General features: G+C 46.8%; 1 protein-coding gene across 1 annotated transcript in view; it reads right to left on the bottom strand.

Moving 5' to 3' along the window:
- The window catches only part of Fat2 (FAT atypical cadherin 2), an 86,522-nt gene that overhangs the window by 10,444 nt on the left and 50,551 nt on the right, over nucleotides 1-25,527 (bottom strand). The window contains exons 10-20 of the mRNA XM_034507206.2: nucleotides 20,551-24,609; nucleotides 18,442-18,638; nucleotides 15,522-15,675; nucleotides 12,942-13,175; nucleotides 9,723-10,106; nucleotides 8,898-9,112; nucleotides 7,857-7,994; nucleotides 7,261-7,404; nucleotides 5,778-5,975; nucleotides 2,080-2,890; nucleotides 419-564 (exon numbers count right to left, since the gene is read on the bottom strand). Of these exons, the coding sequence (XP_034363097.1) occupies nucleotides 419-564; nucleotides 2,080-2,890; nucleotides 5,778-5,975; nucleotides 7,261-7,404; nucleotides 7,857-7,994; nucleotides 8,898-9,112; nucleotides 9,723-10,106; nucleotides 12,942-13,175; nucleotides 15,522-15,675; nucleotides 18,442-18,638; nucleotides 20,551-24,609 (6,680 nt within the window). The remainder of the gene's footprint in view (nucleotides 1-418; nucleotides 565-2,079; nucleotides 2,891-5,777; nucleotides 5,976-7,260; nucleotides 7,405-7,856; nucleotides 7,995-8,897; nucleotides 9,113-9,722; nucleotides 10,107-12,941; nucleotides 13,176-15,521; nucleotides 15,676-18,441; nucleotides 18,639-20,550; nucleotides 24,610-25,527) is intronic.

Raw genomic sequence — 25,527 nt, 5'->3', positions numbered from 1 at the left:
GACGTAATACAAAGCCCTGAGAGACTGAGCATAAATGAGTATGTTTTCCTTGTGGTTCCAGAGGTTTGTCCTCTGAGTACTCCCAGACAAAGCTACCCCTACCCCTACACACACACACACACACACACACACACACACACACACACACGCACACTCTTACAGTGCCAGGGTTGTGTGAGCTCATATCTCTCTCAGTATCTTCCAGGAATTTTTCATCCCACAGAGCAAGCAGCCCCACCACTGAGTGGCCTGGTTTATATAGCTCCAGGTAGAAGTCCTGGATCTGTGCATTGATTGACAATCACACTCGGCATCCTTGAAAAGCATGAGGAGATTCTTTGCCAGACATCCTCCCTGCATCCTCACTGGGGACAATCTGGGGTGCCCATGGAAGCCACTCAGGTGGGAATCACCTTACCTTCAAGGAAATAGAGCCGGTTTCATTGGTAAACATTAGAAGGGCCCATGGCTGGAGCGTTTTCAGGTAGAAATGGATCTGCCAGTTCCGAGCCTCTAGGGGCCTATACCGCATGTAGCTCTGACCGCTGAACCTCAAGGTGGTACCTGCAAATGAACCCGAGGTGTCACTATCCTTGAGATGTCACAGATCCCTTAGACCATCTTTGTCTCATTCAACCTTTGGGTGGCAGATAGGTCACTTCCCACATCTGATATATGAAGAGCCCAGGCAAGGATCAGGTGAATTTCATTTCCAGTGCCACAAAGGGAGCTGGGCTGTCATCTTGCAAGCCTCACCCCTGGGTAGAGGTTACACAGAATCACTTCCATCCTGAGGGTCAGGAACAATGAGCTTTTCACCATGAAGAAAGAAAAGTCAGCTAATCAGGTGTGGGAAGCCAAGCTTTTAAATCTAGCCCTACCCATATATTTTGAAAAATAGGACACCCAGAAAGTTGAATCATGTGTTGTAGGCAAGCTCCTGATACCTAGGCAAGAGACTGTGGGAAAGGGCAATGAAGGGAAACGGGGGAGGCAGCTTAGGTACAAGGAAACCCAAGATGCAAACACCTCAATATGTTTTTCAAAACTCAATATATTAGTGTAACAGGAAGCTCTATCAAGGCTCAGAATGTGACCAGTGTTGTAAAGCCCACCTTTAGGCTCCCTTCCTCAATACCCACCATGGAGATGCCAAGGAAGGGCATACCCATGGCTTTGCAATGAGAACTTTTAGCAACACTCCCAGAACAGTCTCTTTGAGCAGGGTGCCAGGCTCCATGTGGGTCATCAGTAGTGCAAGGCCTAGCCTGACTGCCATTGGAGGATATATATATAGTTTCAGGCAAAACAATGCCTGTCCCTAACACAGAAGGAACTGATGTCCCACATGGAGCCTGGTACACTGCAGGGTCTTTACAGCACCTACTGCTCCCATGTGGGTGACAGCCAGCATCATCCTGGGCTTACTGTGGCCAGCCATGAGCTACGTGCTATTATATTTCTATGTAATTTACTCCTCAAACCAACTTGTGGGGGTTGCTGTTATTATTCTATCTTATAGATGGGCAACAGGAATTTAGTGGACTTTACAGAAGCCACCGAAGGACACGCCCAGAACCCACCCACTAGGAGATGATGGAGCTGAGGTCTGAACCTACGTTGGATCTACTTCTTGAGCTGATATTAGCAGGCTGTGGAGCTAACAGCAGGGGCATCAGGAGCTGACATGTCTGGAGGCTTCTGTCAGGCTCTTTTCCAAGAGTACCTGAAATGCCAATCTCAGTCCTTATAGTAGCAAAGCCCACCGGTGTAAAGAGGTCAAAGAATTCCCTCCAGTCATCTGTCTGGAAAGCGGCAGGGTGAAGAAGTGAACCCTGGGAGCTTGATGCCCCCGTCTATGCTTTTAAGTACTATTTCTATTGTAATCGAGTGCTACTTTCAGAATTCCAGAAAGCAGAGGGAACTTGAGTAGAACCCCATGACTAGACTTTGCGAAGTCACTTCCCATGTTGTGTTGGTCTGGCATTCAGTTTGCTTGTAACCACACTCATGAGCCTTGGTTGGGACTTTACATGGAGGCAGATAGCCAGGACCTAACAACCCATCGCCAGTTCTTACCATTGCAGGAGCAGTTTCTCCCCAAGTGGTGTCGTGGTGTCAGGATGCTGAGCCTTGCTGTGCTGTAAGAGGGCCCAACCCTGGGCTCCAGGGACACTGTCTCTTGGCAGGTTTGATCCTGGCAGCTTGGCCCTTGGCATGGTACCACGGGCAGAGCTGACCTCATCTGAATTCCTACCGAGTGTTCCATCTCTTTGGCTGAATGAGCTATGGCAGATGCCAGCTCCTGGAGAGCATAGGAAGTTCTAGAATGCCCCTCAAAGACCAGGAGCACATCCACCCCAGCCGCGGCCTCTGCGGGCTGCAGGCTGGCCAAGTGGATGTTGGCTCGTTTGATGTCCAAGATGTTGCTGAGGAATCTCTGCAGGTTGCGCCAGTGGTCGCTCACGAGCTCCTCGGGGGTGAGCTGGTGGAAGCCCAGCCACACAGCTTGCTGCGGACCCTCCTGTTCCATGTGCCACACGTGGACATGGACCCCAGTGGTGGTAGTGAAGGTCCCATCACTCACTGTGACATTAAACAGGTATCGGCCACGAGGCAGTCCTTGAGAGGCAATAATCTTGCCATCGGATGCACCCACTGTGAAGTATCTGCCCAGGCTTCCCTCCTGCTCCAGGCTGTAGGTCAGCGTGTCCTGGGGGTCTCTGTCAGTGGCATGTATTTTACCTATAATGCCACCCTGAAATTCCTCCTCCCCCTTTGTGATGAAGATTTCCAGTGGGAGTGTGGAGGGCGGGTAGCGGCTCTGCTCTGTGACGTGTACTCTGACCAGCGTGGAAGATGACAGGGGAGGGAGGCCACTGTCTGACACCTGAGGGTAAGACAAACAGTATTGGTCCCCAAAATTATCGCTATGCCCAACTGAGGTTGATGTCCCTATCAGCCTAGTCTTCCTTCTCTATATCTGCTGAGACAGGTGTTGCATGCTGTCATGCTTGGAAAAAGACAAACTCCGGCTCACAGGGATGTGCTGGAGATTTTCTTAAAGTTTTGAAGAAAATATGGAAACAGAAAAAACAACAAATTTCCCCAAGCCTCATGAGCCCCGAGCCTCTCCCTAAATCCCTCCAAAGAAACTTCCACGTGTGTGCATGCACACGTATGCACTTACTTGTGTGTACATGCATACGCTGACTGAGCCAGCTCTCCAGCACAGGCCAATCTTTTAGACTTCTTCCCTTCTGAGCCCTCTACCCCATCTCTCTGCCCTAGACTCTGGCAAGTTGGCAGGCACCTCTGGGCAGTCTTCACACCCCTCCACTGCTGCCACCCCGCTGAGGAAGAGCCCCTTTGGGACTCCCTTTCCTACGTGATCAGAATGGGAGCGTGAACTCAATTCTCTGGACCAGTTGAGAGCTTTCTCTGGCTAAGGCCTCTGTTATGGTCAGAAGACAGGCAGGATGAGTTGCCAAACATGCAAGAGACTATCAGCTTGGACAAAGTGAAGGGAATAAACAGACAGGAAGACAAGTGAGGAGCCGACTTAGGTCAGGGGGGAGTGAAGGCCTCTCTGAAGAAGGATGAGTAGGTAAGGGGTCCCAGGGTGCAGGAGAAGTGGGGTGCTAAACTAAACGGGAAGGCAGAGGAGCAAAGGCAAGGAAGGCTGGGCTGGCCTCCACAGTGGGCTGAGGAGAACAAGGCTGTGTCACAGTAGTGAGAAACTCATGAAGGCTTTAAACAAGGATGGGATGACCTCCTTCGATAAGAGTCTCAGGGCTGGAGGATGGCCCAGTGCTTACAAGCGTTTGTGGAAAGCTTTGTTCTCAACACCCACAACGGGGGGGGGGGGGGTGGGGGGGGGGCGGGCAGGGACTCTCAACTGCAGGCTCACAACTGCTTATAACTCCAGCTCCAGGGGATCGAAACAAGTATATAAGCAAATATAAAAATTCAAGGTGCTTGTTCAACTTGGCTTGCCAAGGCTAGCTTAGAGTGTTCTCTGCTGTGGATCAACTGCTACCCATGCTTAGCTTTTCTGTCCATACAAAATTCAAATGTTAAAATATCATCCCCATCGTTTGTAAGTGGAGCCTTTTGGAAAATAAGACCATAGGGGTGGAGTCTTTGTGATGATAATTAGTGCCTTAAAGAAAAAAAAATTACGAGACAAGATCTAACTATATAGCTCAGGCTAGCCTCAAACTTACAATCCCCCTATCTCAGCCTTCCAAGTCTTAGAATTATAGACGTGTACAACTCTTTTGCTTTGTTTTAAAGCATGGTCTCAGCATGTAGCCCAGTCTGCCCTGGAAGTTGCTGTCTAGCCCAGATTGACTTCACACTTTTTTTTGTTTGTTTTTTCGAAACAGGGTTTCTCTGTGTAGCCCTGGCTATCCTGGAACTCACTCTGTAGACCAGGTTGGCCTCGAACTCAGAAATCCTCCTGCCTCTGCCTCCCAAGTGCTGGGATTAAAGGCGTGCGCCACCACTGCCCGGCGACTTCTGCCTCAGCCTCCCTAGTACTAGGATTACGAGACTGTACCACTATTTCTGGCTGAAAGGACCAGTGCCCCTGTAAGCAGAGTCAGCACTGGCCTGGTGTTTTTATGCAGGGTGGGAAGAGGTCACTCACCAGGGTCTGCCCACACTTTCAGTCTGATCTCAGCTTCAGCCCCCAGAGCTGTGAGAGGTCTGTAGCCTGTCCCACCTGTGCCTCTCTGTGCTGTTCTGCTTACACCAGCCAGTGGAAATGGAGAGCACCGTGCAGTGAGCAATCCTCCTGCCCCACGATGATTGACTAATTTTTATCTATAGTCAAATTCCTTTCCTATGATACTTTCTATTTTCCGATCACAGGTCACTCTACACTCTTATCTAACTGAAGTCCGTGCCTGTCTTACTCTTCCTGTCTGGAGTATTCTCCTGCCCACTGTCCTCCAGGCCCCCACTCAGATAGCACCTGTGTAACAAATATGAGTGTCTCCTGCCTTGAGTCTCTTGTTACTTTATTTACCTATCTCAAGTCGTTAGGTGTGACTCTCTCTTCATCTACTCATTGTTTATCTTCGTACCCAGACTGGAAGGCCACAAGAAAAGGAGACGTCTCCTTCACATCCCTGCTAAGCTTGTCTTCTGGCCTCCACATGCATGTACACACACATGAATAGTTACACACATGTACACACACACACCACACACACATGCACACACTGACATACAGATATACACCCTCATGCACACACAGACATACAGACATATATAGACACACATACACAAACACATATGTGCACACACAGACATACAGACACATATACAAACAGACATAGACACACATGTAGACACACACACACACAGACACATATACAGACAGTCAGACAGACACAGACACATATACATACACAGACATACAGACACATGCACACATAGAGAGACATACAGACACATACACTTGAACACACAGACATACAGATACACACATACACACAAGCACACATAACATGTAGACACATGCACACACACATATACACACATGCACACACAGACATACAGACACATGCACACACAGAGACATGCAGACACACACACATACACACATGCACACACAGACATACAGACACACACACATCCATCCATCCACTTCCAGGCACATACACACTCCACATACTTCTTCCCCACAGCACTGCCATTGTGTCTGCCAGCAGGCATCCTGTCCCCAAGCCATCAGCACACACCCCAGCTTGGATCCACACAGCACTCACTTGGATGTGGAGCTGGTACCACTGCTGGGCCCTCCTGCTCAGGCTTGCAGCTGTCACCAGCCAGCCATCTGGAGTCACCCGGAACACAGACCCGGTGTTCCCCTCAGTGATCTGGAAGAAGTAGGGGGGCCCGTTCTGTGGAGAGTCAGGATCATCCAGGATCAGCTGCAGGACTTTGATGCCAATGGGGGAGTTCTCCTGTGACCGAGAACAACAGTAAGCCAGAGAGTGGCGTAAGCCCCAGCCCTGCCAGTCTTCCCTTTGGGGTCCTATCTTCCAGGGACCAGTGCCTATCCCTCTGCCTACAGACAGGGCCCAGGCTGAAAGCTGGTCTGGTAGTCTTTCCTCGGTGTCCCTGAGTGCAGTGCTGGGTCTTAGAAGGGATCTTACACCAAAGGTCAAACTCTTGTCCTTTAGAAGAGGCCATTGCTGACCCTGACAGCTAACAGATTGATAGTACTTAGAATCCACAGATGCATGGAGGAGACACTTCCATTTTTTAATCATCATTTTTTTTTCAGTTAGAAGACAAAATAATGGGTTTCATTATGATGGTTTATATATGTGTGTGTATATATACCTTACTACCCTGTGAGGTCTTCTTACCACCCTTTATCCCTTACCCCAATTTCACCCCATCACTAGCTAGGAGAGAAAGAGAGAGGGGGGGAGAGAAAAAGAGAGGGGGAGAGAAAGAGAGAGAGACAGAGAGAGAGAGACAGAGAATCCTTGAATCTATTTCGTCTTGTTTCTTCTTCGAGCATGACTACTAACAAACCACACACACCCCCGTCCGTGACCAACAACCACCCACCTATTGAAGTGCTAACATTTATAAACCCTCTGAAAAGTTCCCAGAATTCCAAATGTCACACAGTTGCAAAAACAATCTGCAGATGGCAAAACCATGCCTCTGATAGAGCATGACAAAAATTATACTCAGCTGCTGCAAAGTGGCCCTGTATCCCTACACCTGGGATTAAAATGAAAATATATTCTTATAGTTCTGGTTTTTTTAAAAAAAAAAACAAAATTCCAGAATTTCTCACTACACCTTCTTTCCCCATCTCTCTGGTCTTCCTCCTGCCCAAATAGTCTCCTTTCTGCTTTCATAATATGTGTGTGTAAGTATATATGTACACAAATATACATATATGTTCATATTTAAAAGTAGAGTCTTCTAGTTAATATACAGTATGTCACTTTCTTCCTCCATGTACCTTACTTAATGTCTGAAATCTCTGAGGTGGACCTACCTACTTCAATGGCAGGGGTGGATCCCAGAATGATGGTCATCTAAATGCCTAACAAGAATTCTTTTCAATCCCATAATCCACAGCTCTCCCACTGCCCCTTTGGTTCCCTGTGTTGCCTTTAGGGATAACAAAGGAACGATCACAGCTGGTTGGGCGGGCTGACACCCCTGGGAAGCTCCTCCCATTGAGAGGGACACAAGAGGAGGGTGAGCTCAGGGTGTCCTTACCTGGACAGCAGTGCTGTAGTTGAGCTGGAAGAACCTGGGTGGGTTGTCATTGACATCAACCACTTCAACAGCCACTTCTGTGTCCTCATACAATGGGGGCTGCCCATTGTCTGTGGCTTGGATCCTCAAGGAGTAGCTAGGGGTCTGTGACAAGATGCACACTGGAGAATTAGAGATAAGGCCCCTGGTGTCTGCCCCATGGTGTATTATCTATTCCCGTGGCCTACTCATAGCGCTGGCACTTAGGCGCCAGAATCAGACAGAGAGTCTTTGCAACCCAGCATCTCCTTACATGAAGCCTTGGGAAGCAGACTGAACTGGGGGAGGGTAAAATCAGGTCAACCTTCCTAGGATGACTGTGCCCATTTAATGGTCAGATGGACCTAAGGCAACTAGCTGAGTGCCTGATGCCAGTAACTGATCACAGTCCATAGTAGCTGTCGCTGGATTGATCCCTTGTCAGCCTGTCTCTCATCACAGAATTCACAGAGGAATCATCCTGGGGACTCTCTGGACATCATGACAGGGTGTGTTTGCCCTTTACCCTCTAGACCTGCCACAGGGCCACACTTCTGCTCAGCCTGGACATGACTTACCTGTTCCCAGTCCAGCGCCTTGGCCACCTGAAGCTTCCCTTTCTTAGGGTCGATGGTGAAGTGTCCAAGCTGGTTCCCTTCTACCAGGCTGTAGGTAATGGCACTATTTACAGGTCCATCATCATCAGATGCTGATACCTGCAGGAGAAAGGAGACCATGAATGCAGGCACAAGAGTGGCCAGATGATGATGAGAGTGATGGTGATGTTCATATCCCAATGGCTGCCACTGAGTCAGTAATCCACACCCCATGAGAACCTCTTGTGATCTCAGTATGCCATAGACACACTTGTTTACCTGTTTTCTCTCAGTGACAAGGTACAGCAGAGTTGGTCTCGGGAAGCCAGGGTGTGAGGAACAGGTAAAATGATACATCCTTAGAAAGTGTTGTGTTTGGTGTTACAGGTAATTCTAGTCATGGTGGGTACTATCACGGGAATCTACTCATGGGAGTAGAGTGAGTGACACTCCAAGAAGGGTAGGGGAGGATTCAGGGAGCCTTGAAGGATGAGGAAGGGTTTGGGCATAGAAAGATTACACCAGGCAGAGGAAATGGTTTGGGTAAGAATGTGTGAAGCCACGGGCGTGATCAGGAATGAACATCTTCATGTGCATTTGGGGCTCAGGATGCATATGGAGGCAGAAGGAGAGACCAGAAGAGAGATGGAGAGGAATCCTGAAGAACTAAATATAAGCTTGATTTATGGAAGGAGGGAGCAACTGTGTATTTAAATGTGAAGAAGTATAACATGACATACCCTTCGTCCCTGTTTCCCACCTACTGGCACTCCATGTCACTCTCTGTGGAGTCAACCTCTTTTTTGTTCTGTTGAACATTGCCAGTGCTGTATCCTCACCAAATCACTCTGATATTAACATGTGGCACAGTTTTGTTGAGAAGCTGCAAGTCATGGTCAGGTCTACAGAACACAGCTTGATAAACCAAGCTATGCTTGTGATGACTGAGAACCCTTGAGGGGAGTGAGGCAAGAGCCATCCCCAGAGCCCACACCCCACAAACAGTGAAGCTGGGGTCCTTACCGTCAAGATGACATCACCCACAACGGCGTTCTCTAAGACCTTCACAGTGTACAGGTCATGGGTGAATCGGGGGTGGTGTTCATTAACATCAGTGACATTAATCACAATGGTGGTCACATCACTGAGGGAGGAAGAGCTCTTCCGGCTGCATTCAATGGACAGGAAGTACTTGGGACTTGTCTCAAAGTCCAGGCTCCCGTTGACATACAGGATTCCTGAGGAGAGAAGAGGTGATGGAGGCCAAGCAGCTGGAACTGTAAGGCCAAGGTCTGAGGGGTTCAGGGAGAGCTCCTGTGCATTGGGGTGTGTGGGAGGACTCTGCATGAGATGCATCCGTGAGTGCCTGGGTTTGACTCAGGCTCCTCAGTTAGGAGGATCGTTCTGCCTTTCCTCATGATCACACTGGAAGATTCAGGGGTGCTAGGAATTCTCCTGGGAGTGGTTTCAGATAGGCATCGAGTCCTATGCTACTGAACACTGGATTTCAGCAACTGTTGGTGAAGGGAGGAACAGAGGCATGCTATGCCTCCTATGGTTTGGGCTGTGCTGAGCCCAGGAAGCCACCAAGGGGATAAATGGATGGATCTCTGATATCCTGGATAAAGTTCTAGGTAAAAATATGGAGGAATCACAGCCCTCTCAGGTAAGCTAAGCACACATGGATAAAGGGATCAGCTTATGGGTCTCTTAAGAACTGAAGAAGTGTATATATAATCAAAGGATGTGGGAGCAGGGACGGGGCTGTGTGGATGGTTGCTCCCTGTATGTGGAAAAAACTAGAATAACCCACGAATGAAGACCTGAGCTACCCCCTGCCCATCTCACCTGTGTGAGCATCCAGTCGGAACTTCCCCTGCTCATTCCCTCCTGTGATGTGGTAACCAGTCTTCTCCGAGCCTGGACGTGTGAGGGTAGCTAGGTGTAGCACCTCTGTGTCTATTAGAGCATCCTCAGGCACCTGTGTGTTGTGCTCTGTGTTCAGGAAGATGGGAAGGTAGTCCTCCAGGCCGACTACGGAGACTGTAACAGTGCCCAATGTGGACAGTGGTATTGGGGTGCCCAGGTCTGAGGCACGGACCGTGAGCTCCACAGCTGAGTTTGACCTGACCTGCAGAGGCTTCTCCAGGCGAATCACTCCTGAGGTGGCATCAATGGAGAACTGGCCATCAGCAGAATCCGTCAGTGAGTACACCACCTGAGCATTGGTACCTGTGGAGTCCAGGGGTGAAAGTCACACTGAGGACAAGCAGGGCTTGGGAGAGGCTCATAAAAGCTAGTGTGCCCAGAGTATGTCAAAAGTGAGACTCTCTCAGGCAGCCACTCTAAGCCCTCACAAAAAGTTCTTGGGAGGATGATGGACTCATTCACAAACTAGCTGGCAACTTCCTAGGCACCTATAATTAGTGTCAAAGTAAAAGGTTAAGAAAACAGGGCTGATAGGGGGATTGTTTGATAAAGTGCTTGTCACCCCAGCCTGGGGACCTGAGTTTGATCCTCAAAATGCATGCAAAAAAGCAAGGCATGGTGGTGCATGCTCTTAATCTAAGCACAGGGAGGAAGAGACTTGCAGATCTCTGGGGCTTGCTGACATGCCACCGTAGACTAACTGACTAACTCTATGCCAATGAAGGGACCCTGTCTCAAAAAGCAAAATGGATGGCACCCAAGGAATGATGCCCAAGATTGACTTCTGGTGTCCACACATACATATGCACCCACATCATAAACATGTGTGGGGCAGGCTTCCCAGGTCCAGCTTCTCTGCCTTCAGATTAACTATTCACCCTCCCTAGAATACTGTGTTTCTTCAAAAATCTTGTCTCCTGCAATGATTTAGGAGATATTCAATTTACATCACTAGTAGAGTATGATTCTACTTCTTATCATCCTCCTCTTTCTCCTCTTCCTCCTCATAATCATCATCATCAGCAGCAGCAGCAGCAGCAGCAGCAGCAGCAACAGCACCACCACCACCACCACCACCACCACCACCACCACCACCACCACCACCACCACCACTACCACCACCACCACCACCATCTTAAATCAATCTGGCTACTTTGGCCTCCAGAACATGTTTTAGGCTACCCAAATGTTCAATGATAAAGTTTGGCTTAGGAAAATGGACCACATTACTATGTTTCAGGTTGGCAGATGCTATAATTGGTGCAGTATGGTACAAACACACCACAGTAGGTCTAATTCACTCTGTGCTATGGTTTGAATGTGACCTTCCTTCATAGTTCATGTTTTGAAAACTCAGCCTCTAGTTCCTGTGTGGCTGATGTCTGGAGGTCACTGACACTAGATGAGGTCATGAAGGTGGAGCTACCAGAATGGCATTAGTGGCTTCATAAGAAGCAGAAGACAGACCCAAGATACCATAGGTATTCTTGGTCTCCCCACAATGCCTTCTGTTACATTGTCATACAACAGGAAACTCTTCCCAGCTTCTGGTACCACATTCTTTAATTTCCCAACCTCTATAATAGCAAGCCAGGTAAACTTCTATTTTCTTTTTGGTGTGTGCATATTTCTGTGTGTGCAGGTGTGTATGCACGTATGTGTGTGTGCATCTGGAGGCTAGAGGTCAACCTTAGGTGTCATTTCTCAGGAGCCATTCATATTGTTTTTCTGAGACAGGGTCTCTCACTGGTCTGGGGCCCACTGAGGCAGCCAGGCCAACTGGCCAGCAAGCCCCGGAGATCTTCCTGTTCCATGTCTTGAGCAGCATTTGGGATACAAGCACACATCACTATACACAGCTTTCATACATGGGTCCTGGGGATGGACCTCAGGTCTTCATGCTTGGCAGCAAGCCTTCTACCAAATGAGAATCTCTCTAGTCCTGAACCTTCCAGTTCCTTACTAGTCACTTAGTCCACGACATTCAATTCCATCAACTGAAACCAGACTAAAAGACTTTGCAAATATCACGTAGAAGAGAAACATGGAAAACAGTATCATTGAAATAAAAATGTAGGTTATTGGGGCTAAGGATGTAGCTCATTGGTTGTGGTTTGAAGGTGAAAAGTGGGGGCTGGAGAGATGGCTCAGTGGTTAAGAGCACTAATTGTTCTTCCAGAGGTCCTGAGTTCAATTCCCAGCAACCACATGGTGGCTCACAACCACCTGTGATGGGATCTAATGCCCTCTTCTGCTGTGTCTGAAGACAGCTACAGTGCACTCATACACATCAAAAAAGAAAATAAAAGTTGCTCTCCTGTGTCCCCACACATGAATGTGAAAAAAGGCTTCCACAGGTTTATGTGTCTAAACACTTGGTATCCAGCTTGTAGAGCTGTCTGGAAAGGTTGAATACTGTTTAGAAGGTAATTTCCTAGGGGAAGTAGGTTGCTAGAGGTGCACCTTAAAGCTTTATACCCTAGTCCCACTTCCTGAGTATGGACACAGTGTGACAAGCCACACCCCATGTCCTACTGCCATGGTAGATCTATCCCTTCTCAGCCCATCAGACATCAGTCCCTTCCATAAGCTGTTATTGTCACAGTAACAAGAAAAGGAATGGAGACAGTAGCAGACAGGTTGCTTAGCATAGTGGGTTCAAACCCCAGTACCTAAAAAAAAAAGAAGTAAAATATTGAAACAGTTTCAACTTTACTGTCTAAGATTTGCTGATTTTAATAAGCATAACGGACTCAGAGCCAAAATTTTTTTCTTATGTAAATTAATGAATTGAATGACATACTTGTAGATTTCTGATTAACTGTATTCAAAATGGTTTTGAGAAAGGAATGCATTTGGGCTTCAGCGGCAACATAAAGGTTCTTCAGTTCTAAGTGGCAAAGGGAAAGTGGTCTGTAATGGTTTGTGCCTGCCTCTGATGCCACTAAAGACACTTGTCACAGCCTCAGATGCATAGCTGTCCACAGATCTTTTCCACTCTGGACTATCCGCAGACTCAACACAGAGTTTTAGTCCAAGTGCATCCCAGAGGACACAGAGACAATGCCTCACCCTAGCTGGACCTAATGTTAAAATGGCTCACCAGCATAGGTGGCCACCAGTCCTTCACATACTCACCCTGGTCAGGGTCCCGGGCAAAGACCACAGCCACAGGGGTCTTAACTGTGGTGTTGTCAAAGACAGCCACAGTACTGTGACTGGGGAAGAACCTTGGAGCATTATCGTTCACATCCTCAATGTGGAGAGTCACCTCTGCCTGGCATGATTGGCCCCCTCCATCTGTCGCCTTAGCAACAAGGTTGTATTCATCCTTCCTTTCCCGGTCCAGGACTGTGAGTGTGGTCAGCTCCCCTGCCAGGAGAAATGACAAAGGTTGAGCTTCCTTGAGAGGACACTTGCCCTCTAGAGAGCTACAGTGACAGTCCTAGCTTCAGGTTCTGTCATAGCAGAGAGACTGATCTGTGCACATGCTGTCAGGGACGAAGTGCAGTTTCATCCCCTAGAACCCACCGGCTTTTCTAATTCTCCCACAATACTTCATGATCATTATCACCAATCTAAAGTCACTATTAATAAGATACAAATAGACTGATTTTAAAGGCCAATTAGGCAACTTTTTAAATATACATCACATATATATTATATAAAATATAAAATAAAACATATACATTTATTATATATTTATATATAATTTATGTGCATAAATATATATATATCCCACTTAATAATTAACCCAGCCATAAAAATACATAATGTATATGTGGATGTGGTCCCACACGCCTTTAATTCCAGTAACTAGGGAGGGAGAGACAGGTATATCTCTGTGAGTTAAAGGTCAGCCTCATCTACATGGTGAGTTCCATGACAGTCATAGCTTGTTTGAGAAACTGTCTCAAAAAAAAACAAAAAAAGCAAATACATGCATAAAGATATTGTCTGAGGTATTGTTTATATATAATAGTGACACACTTAAATCACCCTATATGTTTTTCAAATAGAAATTAATCAATATGATTTAGCCATATAGTAAAGTAATATGTGATGGTTAGTTTTAGTTTTCAGTTAGATCACCTGAGAAGAGAGTCTCAGTTAGGGGCTGTCTGCACAAGGTTTGCCTAGGGTCATGTCTGTGGGATTTTTTAAAATTAACTGTGGAGAGACACAGCCTACTGTGGGAGGCACCATTCCCTAGGCAAGGGGTCCTGAACTGTGTAAGAGAGTGGGAGAAGACCGCTGGCCACAAATGAGCATGTATGCATTCATCTCTCTCTTTACATTCTTCCTTGCAAACACCTGCAAGCAATCACTAGGGGAGGACAGTACATTATACATCAGAGAAACAGAGAGAGTTCGGAGGTGCATGGAAAGGCAAGCTGGTTGGATACACCCTGAGGAGCTTTGGTGAGGGATTACTGTAGGCTTTCTGGCTCCAGCTGGATACATACCTGTGGTGTTTTTTAATTTGTATACCGAGCATGCATCGTTTTCATATTCTGGAAAAAATGCCCAGTTTGTTTTTCTTTTAAGTTCTCATGGGAAGTCCTGCAGCTGAGCAAACAGCAGCAGAGAGAAGATGAGCTTCTCAAATCACTCAACATGCTGGACTGGGGTCAGGAAGGACAATATGGTCTCTGATCCACCCAGACAGCTTCCTGGGACGTGGTTGTCACTGCCATCCCCCACCTCCCCACATACCTCTCCCTGCTCAGGAATCTCTGAGTCATGTTTGGCGCTATGGATTCAAGCCAAGGGTTGGCAGCTGGTCTCTGTGCCTGGCTGCCTCCGGCCACCTGCTTCCCACAGCAAGCAGCAGGACAGGGTCTTACCTGGGGGGTATTGTTCTTCCCTGCCTCTCTCTCCATCAGTTCTCCACAGTTCAGCCTTGGCAATGCTATTCATGGTTCACCCTGTGGGGGCTTCCACTTTCTATCTCTGTTTGGTCCCTTGATGGTCTTATGGGAATTTGTCCCCTCTACTGAGTTCTTCCTTAGCTCAGGTCAGGCTTCCAGGAGCTTTATTGCTTGTGGTGTTTACTGAAGTCTTGGGGACCAGTAATTCAGTTTGCAATGTTCAAATCTTGAGATTGTACCAATTTTGGCTCTTACTAGTCTAAACTCTTCATTGGCTTGTAAGGGCATCAGCCCATCTGTCTTCAGGGCATCATCTCCTGTCCTCTCTCTCCCTGCTCTGTACACTTAGACATGTGTCCTTTTCCCCAAATACGACCCTGGAGGACACTTTCTCTCTACCTTCTCTGTCCTTTTCTGCCTTCCTGGTATGCTTGACTAACTCCTGTGTGAGCTCAAGCCCACACAAAATGGCATTTCCTCAAAGAGGCTTAATTTAACCTGGCTCTTAAGCCTAAATCAACTTCTGTCAACATTGCTGTCTTCCCTCTACTCTCTCCCTCCCCCTCCTCTTCTTCTATGTTTGTTTGTTTGTTTGGGGACAGATCTCATATTATAGCCCAGGCTAGTCTCAACTCAGGCTGGCCCTAAACTCTCGATACTCCTCACTGAGAGCACAGGTGTGAACCTTTCATTGCTCCTAACTCAGCACACTGCAAGCCACTGAGCCCCTGGATTATAAAGAACGAGGTCTGAACTCATCCATCCTTAGGTGAATTCCTGCTCAAGGAAGAGCCCACCATGGCACAGGCACAGGTTCTTGGCTTCATCCCACATCTCAGAGATTTACCTGTGTGAGGGTCCAGCTTGAATTCCTGGGCTCCAGGTCCATGCAGAGAGTATGTGATCTGAGCATTGGTGTCCATGTCCACATCTACGGCAGAAACTTTCAAGATGAAGTGTCCGGGGGTGACGTCCTCACGGACCTTGCCAGTGTAGAGAAGCTGAAGACAGAAAGGTAAACAGAGGGAGTCAGAGGCAAGAGCACTTAGGTCCAGAAGTGGGGGAGGGGAGAAGGAGGGAGGGCAAGAAGGGACTCAAGTGAAAACATAAAGAGACAGGGAGGCAGAGAAGGAAGCAAAGAGGGAGGAGATGGGGTAAGATGAGACACCACTTCGGATTAGAGAAGCAGAGGCAGGGGGATTCAAAGCTCAAGCTCGTTTTTTTTTTGGCTTCATAATAAATTTAAGGCCAGCCTGGGTACATCACTTTCTGGTTTGTTTGTTTGTTTGTTTGTTTGTTTTAAAGTGACATGTAAGTAAAATGAAAAATAAAAGCCAGAGGCCCGATGAGATGGCTCAGAGGGGAAATGTGCTTGCCATATAATCCTGAAACCTGAGTTTTATACCTGAAACCCATACAAAGGTGAAATGAAAGAAACTGACCTCACCATGTTGTCTTATGACCCCCATGTGAACACCCTCCCAACTCCCATGATATCATACACACAATACAGTAATAATGAATAAAATAGTTATTTTTAAAGCTAGAGGAGATTGCTGAGGAGATGGCTCAGTGGGTAAAGTGCCTGTCACAAAAGTGTGAGGATCTGAGTTTGGATCCCCAGAACCCACATAAAAAGTGGGGAGTGGGTATTCCTGTAATTTTAGCACTGAGAAGGGGTGTTGGAGGTAGGTGGATTTCTTGGGGTCACTGCGGCCAGTGGTCTATCCTGGGAATATGAGTAGGAAGGTGATCAATAAGCTTCAGGTTTACTGAATGACCCTGTCTCCAAAAATAAAGGTGGAAAGTGATTGAGAAAGACACCAGACACTGTTGATCTACGCACGTGTGCACACGTGCACACACACACACACACACACACACGCGCGCGCGCGCGCGCGCACACACACGCACATGTAGATAAAACAGACAAACAAACAAACAACAAGTCAGAAGAGGAATGACAGACAGTAAGTTAGAATATGGCCTACAAGCAGCCACCATTGAGAAGTTAACGTCCAGGGCTGGAAGGACCCACCACAGCCCACTCAGAGGGGGTCGTGGGAAAGGAGCAGAAGCTGAGGCAAACTCTGGCAGTACATGATGCAGTCTCAGGCCAAGCCCCGCCAAGTCCCATCCCTGCCTCTGTTGTAAGGCCAGGCTGCCAAGGTCACCTCCCTGCTCATATTTCCAGGACAGGCCACTGGCCTTTAAGGCAGAGCCAGACTTCAGTGGCTCTACCACCTGCCTTGCCCTCCCCTCCCTCCCCTGCAGGGCAACCTGGGACTGGGTATGGAAAATAGCTGGAGCCTCTGAGAACTCGGTGTCCCTTTGATATCCTAGTTTCCACCAGGGTAGTACAGGCAAGCATGGACTCTGGGCATTCTCTGGGTAGACATATCATGCCCAACTAAATTGTGTGGTACTGGAACTCAGATCTCTCTGCCCTGGTTTTGATGATGTTATGGGCCAACTTAGGAAAGACTAGGCTGACTTGATCCTGGCCTCTCCTAACATAAGAGAAGGGAAAAGTAGTACGCATGATCAAGTGGGAAAGGGAAAAGAGATGGTCACCTTTCTCCCCAATAAAAAAAACCCACTCAAATAATGTGCCCATCTGGACTCCATGCTTACAAATGCCCCAGGCTCTCTTCTGCTGTGTTCTATGTGACAGATGAGAGGTAACAGGGTGTATACCTTCATGTGTGCTTCATGGTTCCATATGTGCATGAGTGTGTGCAAGTAAGTTAAAGTGTGCACATATGCAAGAACATACATGGGTCTAGTTGGATGAAATATATATGTGCACATTGGCGGATGTGGTGAGCAAATGTGCCAGCTGTGTAGGTATGGGATTATGTGTACATGCACACATTTTTTACAAGTGTTTGTGTCTATGTGGAGGGGTTGTAGCTGACCCTCTGGGCAGATGTGTATCTGTATGTATAAGTATGCATTGATGTGTCTACCATTACTGGCTAGATTTTCAGTAGACATGAATTATTCTAAGTTGAGATGTTATAAATTTAAAATGTTTACAGTTTACATTTAAGTTTCTTTGTTTTGTTTTATTTTTCATATATTGTTGTTATTGTTTTTGAGACAAAGTCTCTCTGTGCCCTGGCTGTCCTGGAACTCACTCTGTAGACAAGGCTGGCCTTGAACTCAGAGATCTGCCTGCCTCTGCCTCCCAAGTACTGGGATTAAAGGCACATGCCACCACATCTGGCCAGTTTAAGGTTTTGTTTTTTAAGTAAAATTTGGAATAATGAAAATTCTTTTAAATGTTAAAATTCAGTTGTTGTTTTTAAAAATACATTTAAAGGGAAAACTCTCTGGCTATTTTATCGCATTTGTGTGTACATATGTGTGTTCTATAGATTATGTGTAAATGTCAGAGGACAACTTTCAAGAGTTGGACCTCTCCTTGTACCACGTGTGTCCTGGGTATCAAACTTAAATTATCAGGCTTGGCAACAGGTGGGTCCACTACCTCTGGGTCTGTGTTGCAGAGATGTGGCCTTTGTATGATGTGTAAAGAGACTGGTAAGTACCACGGTTCCTGAAGAGTTTGCTGTATTGATATGGCTCAGAGCAAGAACTTGCCCAGAATAGTTCCTGTTTATGAGCACCAGTCTAAGGTCTGTTCAGAAGATGCCAAGAAAGTTGGACAGTAATGGCCAATGAGGGTTTGTCTCTATTCAGGAGAATAGAGACCTTCTTCTAACCTTCCTTGCTTCCACTTCCCAAGACTTCTGAGGGCTCACCTGTGAGCACTGTGGGCTGTTATCATTGATGTCCAAGACGAAGACCTCCACGGGGACCGAAGCCTGGAACTTGCCATCTGATGCTGTGATTCTGAGTAGATACTTGGCTATGTGTTCTCGGTCCAGAGTCTTCCTTGAGGAAATCCTCCATTCATCTCCAACTTGACTGATGCTAAATTGACCCAGGGGGTCTCCCTCTAAAAAGGAGGGATGCAGCTATCAGGAACCAAGAACAGGAATGAACTGGGCTCTGTGTCCTAGGTGGCTGCACCCCTGACTCGTCTTTCAGGGTTACTGGGGAAGGCAGAATTTTCATCCCTGAACTAGGGACCCACAATTATATATATATATATATATATATATATATATATATATATATATATATATATTCATTCTATTTTGCAAAATTAAGAAGCCTCTTCCGACTTTCAAGTGAAATGATTACTATAAGAAGTAGAAACGTGGCTGGTAGGAGGAAGGAGGCTCCTATTTCTTGTGATTAGAAAGGCCTTGAGGGAAGTCAGAGGGAGGCAAATTCTAGATATGTATGAGAAATGTCTAGGCTCTGCTGCAATGCTTCAGCAGAGCGGGAGAAAAGTTCAGCAACATTAACTCTAGGGTTTAATACCCAACTAAAGGCACACACTAAGCAAAGAACGTGTGATCATCTCCCAACAAGGGTGTGGAAAGGTGAGGTCTTCTTCAGATGCTAAGATTTTCCCATGATTCCATTCTTATAAGAGCTATCATCTTCCATTATTCTCGGGGTTTTAAGACTGGTGTTGTCTAATATCACAAGATTATAACCACTATTTTCCTGACTATTTCAAGTGGTTCTGACCCTGTCTGTCTCAGGGAACCTGAGGTTCTTGGTTGGAACTTCAAACTCATCATTGAGCCCCTCAACGTCTGTACTGTCAGAATGAGCCATGTTTATGGAATAGGGTGGGAAGCATAATGCTGGGAATGAGAAGAAAGGATCATTCTGTGTGAAGGTTCATCTTCATTTTTATCTTGGCTGGATCTAGAGTCACCCATGAAACGCCTGTGTATGTCTGTGAGAGCATTTCCAGAGAGGTTTCAGTGGAGATGGGAAACCAACCCTGAATGTGGGCCTGGATTGAGTAAAAATGAACATAAGTGGAGAGCCAACATCTGTCTCTCTGGATACAGTGTGATCAGATGCCTCACATTCTGCTGTCATGTCTTCCTGCCACAGTGGATTACATCCCTTTTAAGCCAGGAGCCAAGATAATCCTGTCCTTACTCCTGTTGCTTTGATCAGGTATTTTTGCCATAGCAATGAGGGATGTGACTGATATACTCTGGGTGAAGAACCCTCCCTCAAACTTGCCCTGGGCATGATGCAAAGACAGGCATAAAGACAGACAGTTGTCAGAATTTTTATGAGTCACAACTGCTGGGTACCTCAGCACCCCTAGAAGACAGTCAACAGTAATGTGGTGGTTTGAGTGAGAATGGCCTCATAGGCTCATATACTTGGATGTTTAGTCAGGGAGTGGAACTGTTTGGGAAGGATTAGGAGGTGTGGCTTTATTGGATGTGGTGTGTCACAGGGGTGTGCTTTGAGATTTCAAACGATCACACCAGGCCCAGTCTCTCTATGCCTGGTACCTGCAGATCAGAATGTGAAGCTCTCAGTTACTGCTCCAGTGCTGTGCTGTCTGCTTTATACCATAACAATCATAGACTAACCCTCAGAAACTGTAAGTAAGCCCCCATTTAAATGTTTTCTTTTATAGGAGTTGACTTAATCATTGTGTCTCTGTACAGCAATAGAATAGTGACTAAGACAAGCAGGTATAGAGTATACTATACTCCTTTGATTCCATCTCCTCACCTAAAGAAATTATGATTACCCCTTTGCAAAGTACAGCCTAATTTATAGGTGACTTTAGGAATTTCTCCCAGTTGAGTTTTCTCAGTATCCCTATAAGGTGAGTGAGAACAGACATGTCAAGTGTCTGAATAGAACCCTGAGATCCTATGGGAACAAGTGACGGAACATGTCACTTCCATCTCAGAGAGCCTCCTGCTAGGCTTTCTCAATGTCTCCCAATGCCTCTAATCCAAGATAAGCATCTTTACCTGTGATATAGCAGGTGACCCGCCTATTCTGCTCAGAGATGTCAGCATCCAAAGTCTTCAGAGTAGCCACAAGTTCACCAGGCTCATTGTTCTCCACCACTGAGCCTCTATAGTCTTCAGAAGCAAACCGAGGGGGGTTGTCATTCTCATCTGTGATGGATACCTCAACCAGGGCCTGAGAAGACAGCTGGATGATCTGTCCATGGTCAAAGGCCACCACATAGAAACTGTAAGTCTGCTGAGTCTCACAGTCAAGTTCTTGGAGTGTGGTGATCCAGCCGCTCTCACTGTCAACAGCAAAGAGTTCATGGATGTTGCTACCGGGCTCCACTGACAGCCTGTAGCTCACCTGTCCATCACTTCCAGTGTCCTGGTCATTGGCAGTCACCTGAATGACTGTGGTACCTCCCGGCATATTCTCAGTGAGGAAAGCCTTATATGGATCAGCCTCAAATACAGGCCTATTGTCATTGACATCTTCCACTTGAATGTTGACGGAGACCAATGACACCAAGTCAGTATCCTCATGAGGGCAATGTGCCATCAGATCAATCTGATACCATTTAGTGGACTCATGGTCCATGGCTTTCCTCACCTTTAGGACTCCTGTGTCTTGGTCCAAGGAGAAGACATCATCACTGTTGCTCTCTGGAGTGTTACCCTGAACCAGACTGTAGATGATTGGATCTTGAGCAGCTACTGCTTTCACAGACCCAATTTCCGAACCTTCTGGAAGGTCTTCAGATGCAGAGAATGTATACAGAGGTTCAGAAAACTTGGGCAAGGGGATTTCATTAGGAACCACTTGCAGTCGTACTGGTACCAGAGAGTCCCAATGAGGAGGACCACCATCCTGGGCTTTGATGTTAAAGTCAACAGCCCTGTTTTCCAGTCCCACCAGGCTCTCCTTCACCTTGACCACACCAGTGGTTGGGTTGACTTCAATGATCTCTTCTGCAAGGTCCTCAGTCGAGTCTACCGAATAGGTAACATCTGCATTCCGACCCTCATCTGCATCATAAGCCAGTACCTGGATGATGGGGGAGTCTCTGCTGACATTGGATGGGATGGACACAGTGTACCCGGATGCTTTGAATTGCGGGGCATTGTCATTTTCATCGGTGAGAATGATCTTCACAGTGCAGAAGGCCACTTTCCCTCCTCCATCTCTTGCCATGACCTTAATAGCAATCACCCTTTCTGTTGAATTTTCCCGGTCCAGTTTCTGCAGGGTGGTGATCTGACCACTGGGATTTATAAAGAACCTTTCCCCAGCTAGCTTATTGATGATGGTGTAGTCCACTGTACCATAGGGACCACTGTCTTTGTCTATGGCTAGCAACTCAATCACCTTTGTCCCCACTTTTGCATTCTCAGCTAATTCGGCTTCATAGACATTTTGCTGGAACTCCGGGCTGTACTTGTTGGCATTGGTAGTGTTGATATATACTGGCACTGTTGCTTGGAAGACCCCATCAGAAGCACCTACTCTCAAGCTGTAAGATGAGTCCAGCTGCTTTTTGCAAAGGTTGAACATAGAAATGATTCCTGATGTGCTATTGATGGAGAAATGTCGGTCCTGGTTGCCAGAAAGAATCAGGTACTCCAGGCGGGAGGTGTCCCCAATATCTGGGTCAAGAGCTTGAACTTTTAGAACTAGGTGGCCACAGGTTGCTAGCTCACTGACATTGGCTTCGTATTGAGGTTCTCTGAACTCTGGGGGATTGTCATTGATGTCTGACACATTGACAACCACCAGTGTTTCACCAGTGAGTGGGGGATCTCCTCTATCCATGGCCCTGACCTTCACGTGAAAGTGTTGGTGAGCTTCATAGTCCAGCTCTTGGATGGTGAAAATCTCCCCTGTGCTCCCATTGATCCGGAAGAACTTAGAAACATCCGAGCCATCCTCTACAATCTGATAGGAGACATCTTGGTTCTGTCCTGAGTCTTGGTCAGAAGCCAACAGTTGGATTACAGGAGTCTGAGCAGGTGAGCCCTCAGAAATTGAAGTAGTATATACCAACTGGGAAAAAGTGGGAGGGTTATCATTGATGTCCTCAACTACGACTTCCACTGTGGCTTCAGAAAAGGATCCCAGAGCCGTGTCTGTGGCTCTCACTGTGAACACATGTTTGTTTTTAGACTCATAATCCAGAGGTCCTGTCACCGTGAGGACGCCAGTTTTAAAGTCGGTGGTAAACAACATCAAAGGCTCTTCCTCTACAATGTTATAGATGAGCCTCAGGCCCTCTGGACTCCGGGCCTGTGTGTGGAGAATCGGGGTATAGAGTGTGATATTTTCAGGGACTTTCACTCTGTAGTAGGGACTCTGAAACAATGGGTTGGATTTATTTCTGACAGTAACATGTACCTCTACCTCAGTTTGGAGGGGCGGAGTACCTGCATCCCGAGCAATGACTCTGAGGTGATACTTATTCAAAGCTTGATAATCAAAGGGCTTCTTGAGTGATATGTCCCCAACATAGGGATCAATCCGGAAATAGGCATAATCTTCTGCAAACCCATATGTGACAGTCCCATTGGCTCCCAAATCCTGATCAGTGGCAGACACCTGAAAGAGGACATCCCCGGGTTCTGTGCCATCTTGGATGACTGTATAATAGGGCAGATGTTGAAACTCGGGGATGTTGTCATTGACATCTTCAACAGAGACCCTGACAAGAGCCTGAGCCACCCGCTGAGGGACCCGGTTATCCCTCACTTCCACTGCCACTTCGTGAGTGTCCTGCTGCTCTCGGTCAAATGTCACTCCTTTGGTTTGCAGCACACCTGCTGACTTGACCACATGAAATAAGTTTGTGCCATTCAAGAGGAAGTAGGAAAGGGTGTCATTCAAATGGTTTCCATGGACACCAAGAACTACCAGCACCTTTCTGTGTGGTGTGTTCTCCGTCACTCTTGCCCTGTAGATATCCTGATCAAACTGTAAGCTTTTATCAAGGACTTGGGTCAAAGATATTTTTACCACTGCAGTATCTTGATACAGACCATCAGAAGCCCTAACACTGAACTTCTGAAAAAGCCTCAGAGCAGCAGGATTAACCACAGATATTTGGCCTGTGGTGGGATGAATGGTAACAGCTTCTTCGGTGTTGGTAGTTTTGATGCTATAGGTGACTTTTGAGTCATTATCGTCGGCCTGCACTGTGAGGAGCTCCATGCCAGGGTGGATGGGTTCTACCACCGCTACTTCATATATCTGTTCTGAGAACCTGGGAGGAGAGTCATTCACGTCTCGGACATGGATGATGACCTTGGTGGATCTGGGTGCAAATAAGATAGGTGTCCCTTGGTCATGGACATAGATGTTGAACTGGAACAAGGGTGTGCTCTCATAATCCAGCTCGGATGTGATAGATAGGGTTCCCATGCTGGGGTCAATTCTGAAAAACTTTAAGGCCTCTGGTTCCAAGATTTTATAGACCAACAAGGAGTTAGCTTCCTGATCACAGTCTGAGGCACGGATCACTAAGGGGCTGTTGTCTTCATCCAGGATCAGGCTATGCAGAGGAGCTGCCTCACTGATGTGCCCCACGAAAGTTGACTTTAGGAATGCAGGAGCGTTATCATTCTCATCGATGACATAGACAAGCACCACCACCTCCGTGAACACGCCAGCCATGTTGCTGCCTCGGATTTTCAGTTGGTATGATGAGACTTTTTCATGATCTAAGCGTTTCTGAGTGGAGATGAGGCCAGAATAGGAGTTCATGGAGAATACACTGTTCTTGTTCCCCTCTCTTAGTTCATAGGTGACTTCAGAGGAGCTGGCAGCAGAGATGAGGAGGATTGGGGAGCCAATGGGGACTGATTCTGGAATCTCTATGAAATACTCATTTTTTGAAAAAATGGGAGCACTGCTGTCGGAGGGGTGAACATGAATGACCACCATAGCCAGGTCATGTCGCCGTGGGGAGCCTTGGTCTTCTGCCTTCACAGTTAATGCATGCCTATTGAGATGGACATGATCAAGTCTCTGGGATACTGTGATGATGCCCAGGAGGGAGTCAATGTTGAAGAAACCTTCACTGTTCCCTGAAATAGATAATAGGACAAACTGACATTGGCCACACTCTCAAGAGACACCAGCCAGGCTTCTTAGGTCAGTCAAGAGGCCATGACACCAAATAGGGACAGGATACAATCTTCATCACAATCACCCTGGATTTAGTATATCATGTGTAGAGCAAATGCATGCTACATAGTTCTGAATGTCACCTTCCATAGTTGCTGTCTAAATAGAAGTGTCAGGCATTAGAAAAATCTTTGGGATACAACTTGAACTACAAACCAAAGCCATCATCCATAACCCTTTGAAGCCAAGAAATGAGACTCACACTTCATGCTTCACCCTGAAGTTCACTGGCAACTTTGGTAGGAAGAACTTCTGTTATATGGTAGAGCATTCAGAGGCATTCCTTGACTTGTTTTTTATAGTTCTGCTTATATACTTATAAGGTGGGTCTGCAAACATGAAGTCAGGCTGCCAACACTAAGAGGGACTTAAAAAGCCACTTTCTGCTCTTTATAGACTCCCCTTTGTTAGGGGCAGCCCTGCTTATACACTGAAGGCCTAAAATCAGCAATAGGCCTAAGTCAGCTTGCTAACACAAAGTCTTGGGTCTCTGTGGATAAACACTGAAACAGATAGCTATAAGATATTGTAAACAAGCAGCTTTGGTGGAAATTTACCAGCCTGAGTAGTCATAGACCTTGTAGATAGGTAGCCTTGGCAGATAGTACCAACTTAGATAAGACAAGTGAATCATAGGCGGAGTCATAGTGACCTGTCCCCTGAACCTTCACCCAGCCGATACTCTGTTCTGGAAGATATCTGTACTCCCTCTGAACACCTATGTTCCTGCGCCATCCCCTTCCCCACATCCTGCCTCTATGTGCATATAACCCCTATGTGAAAAAAGTAAAATCAGCAGTTTGATCAGCCTATAGACA

Source organism: Arvicanthis niloticus, chromosome 6 (assembly GCF_011762505.2).
Source record: "Arvicanthis niloticus isolate mArvNil1 chromosome 6, mArvNil1.pat.X, whole genome shotgun sequence".
Classification (NCBI taxonomy): domain Eukaryota; kingdom Metazoa; phylum Chordata; class Mammalia; order Rodentia; family Muridae; genus Arvicanthis; species Arvicanthis niloticus.
This window is presented reverse-complemented; position numbering and strand designations above follow the sequence as displayed.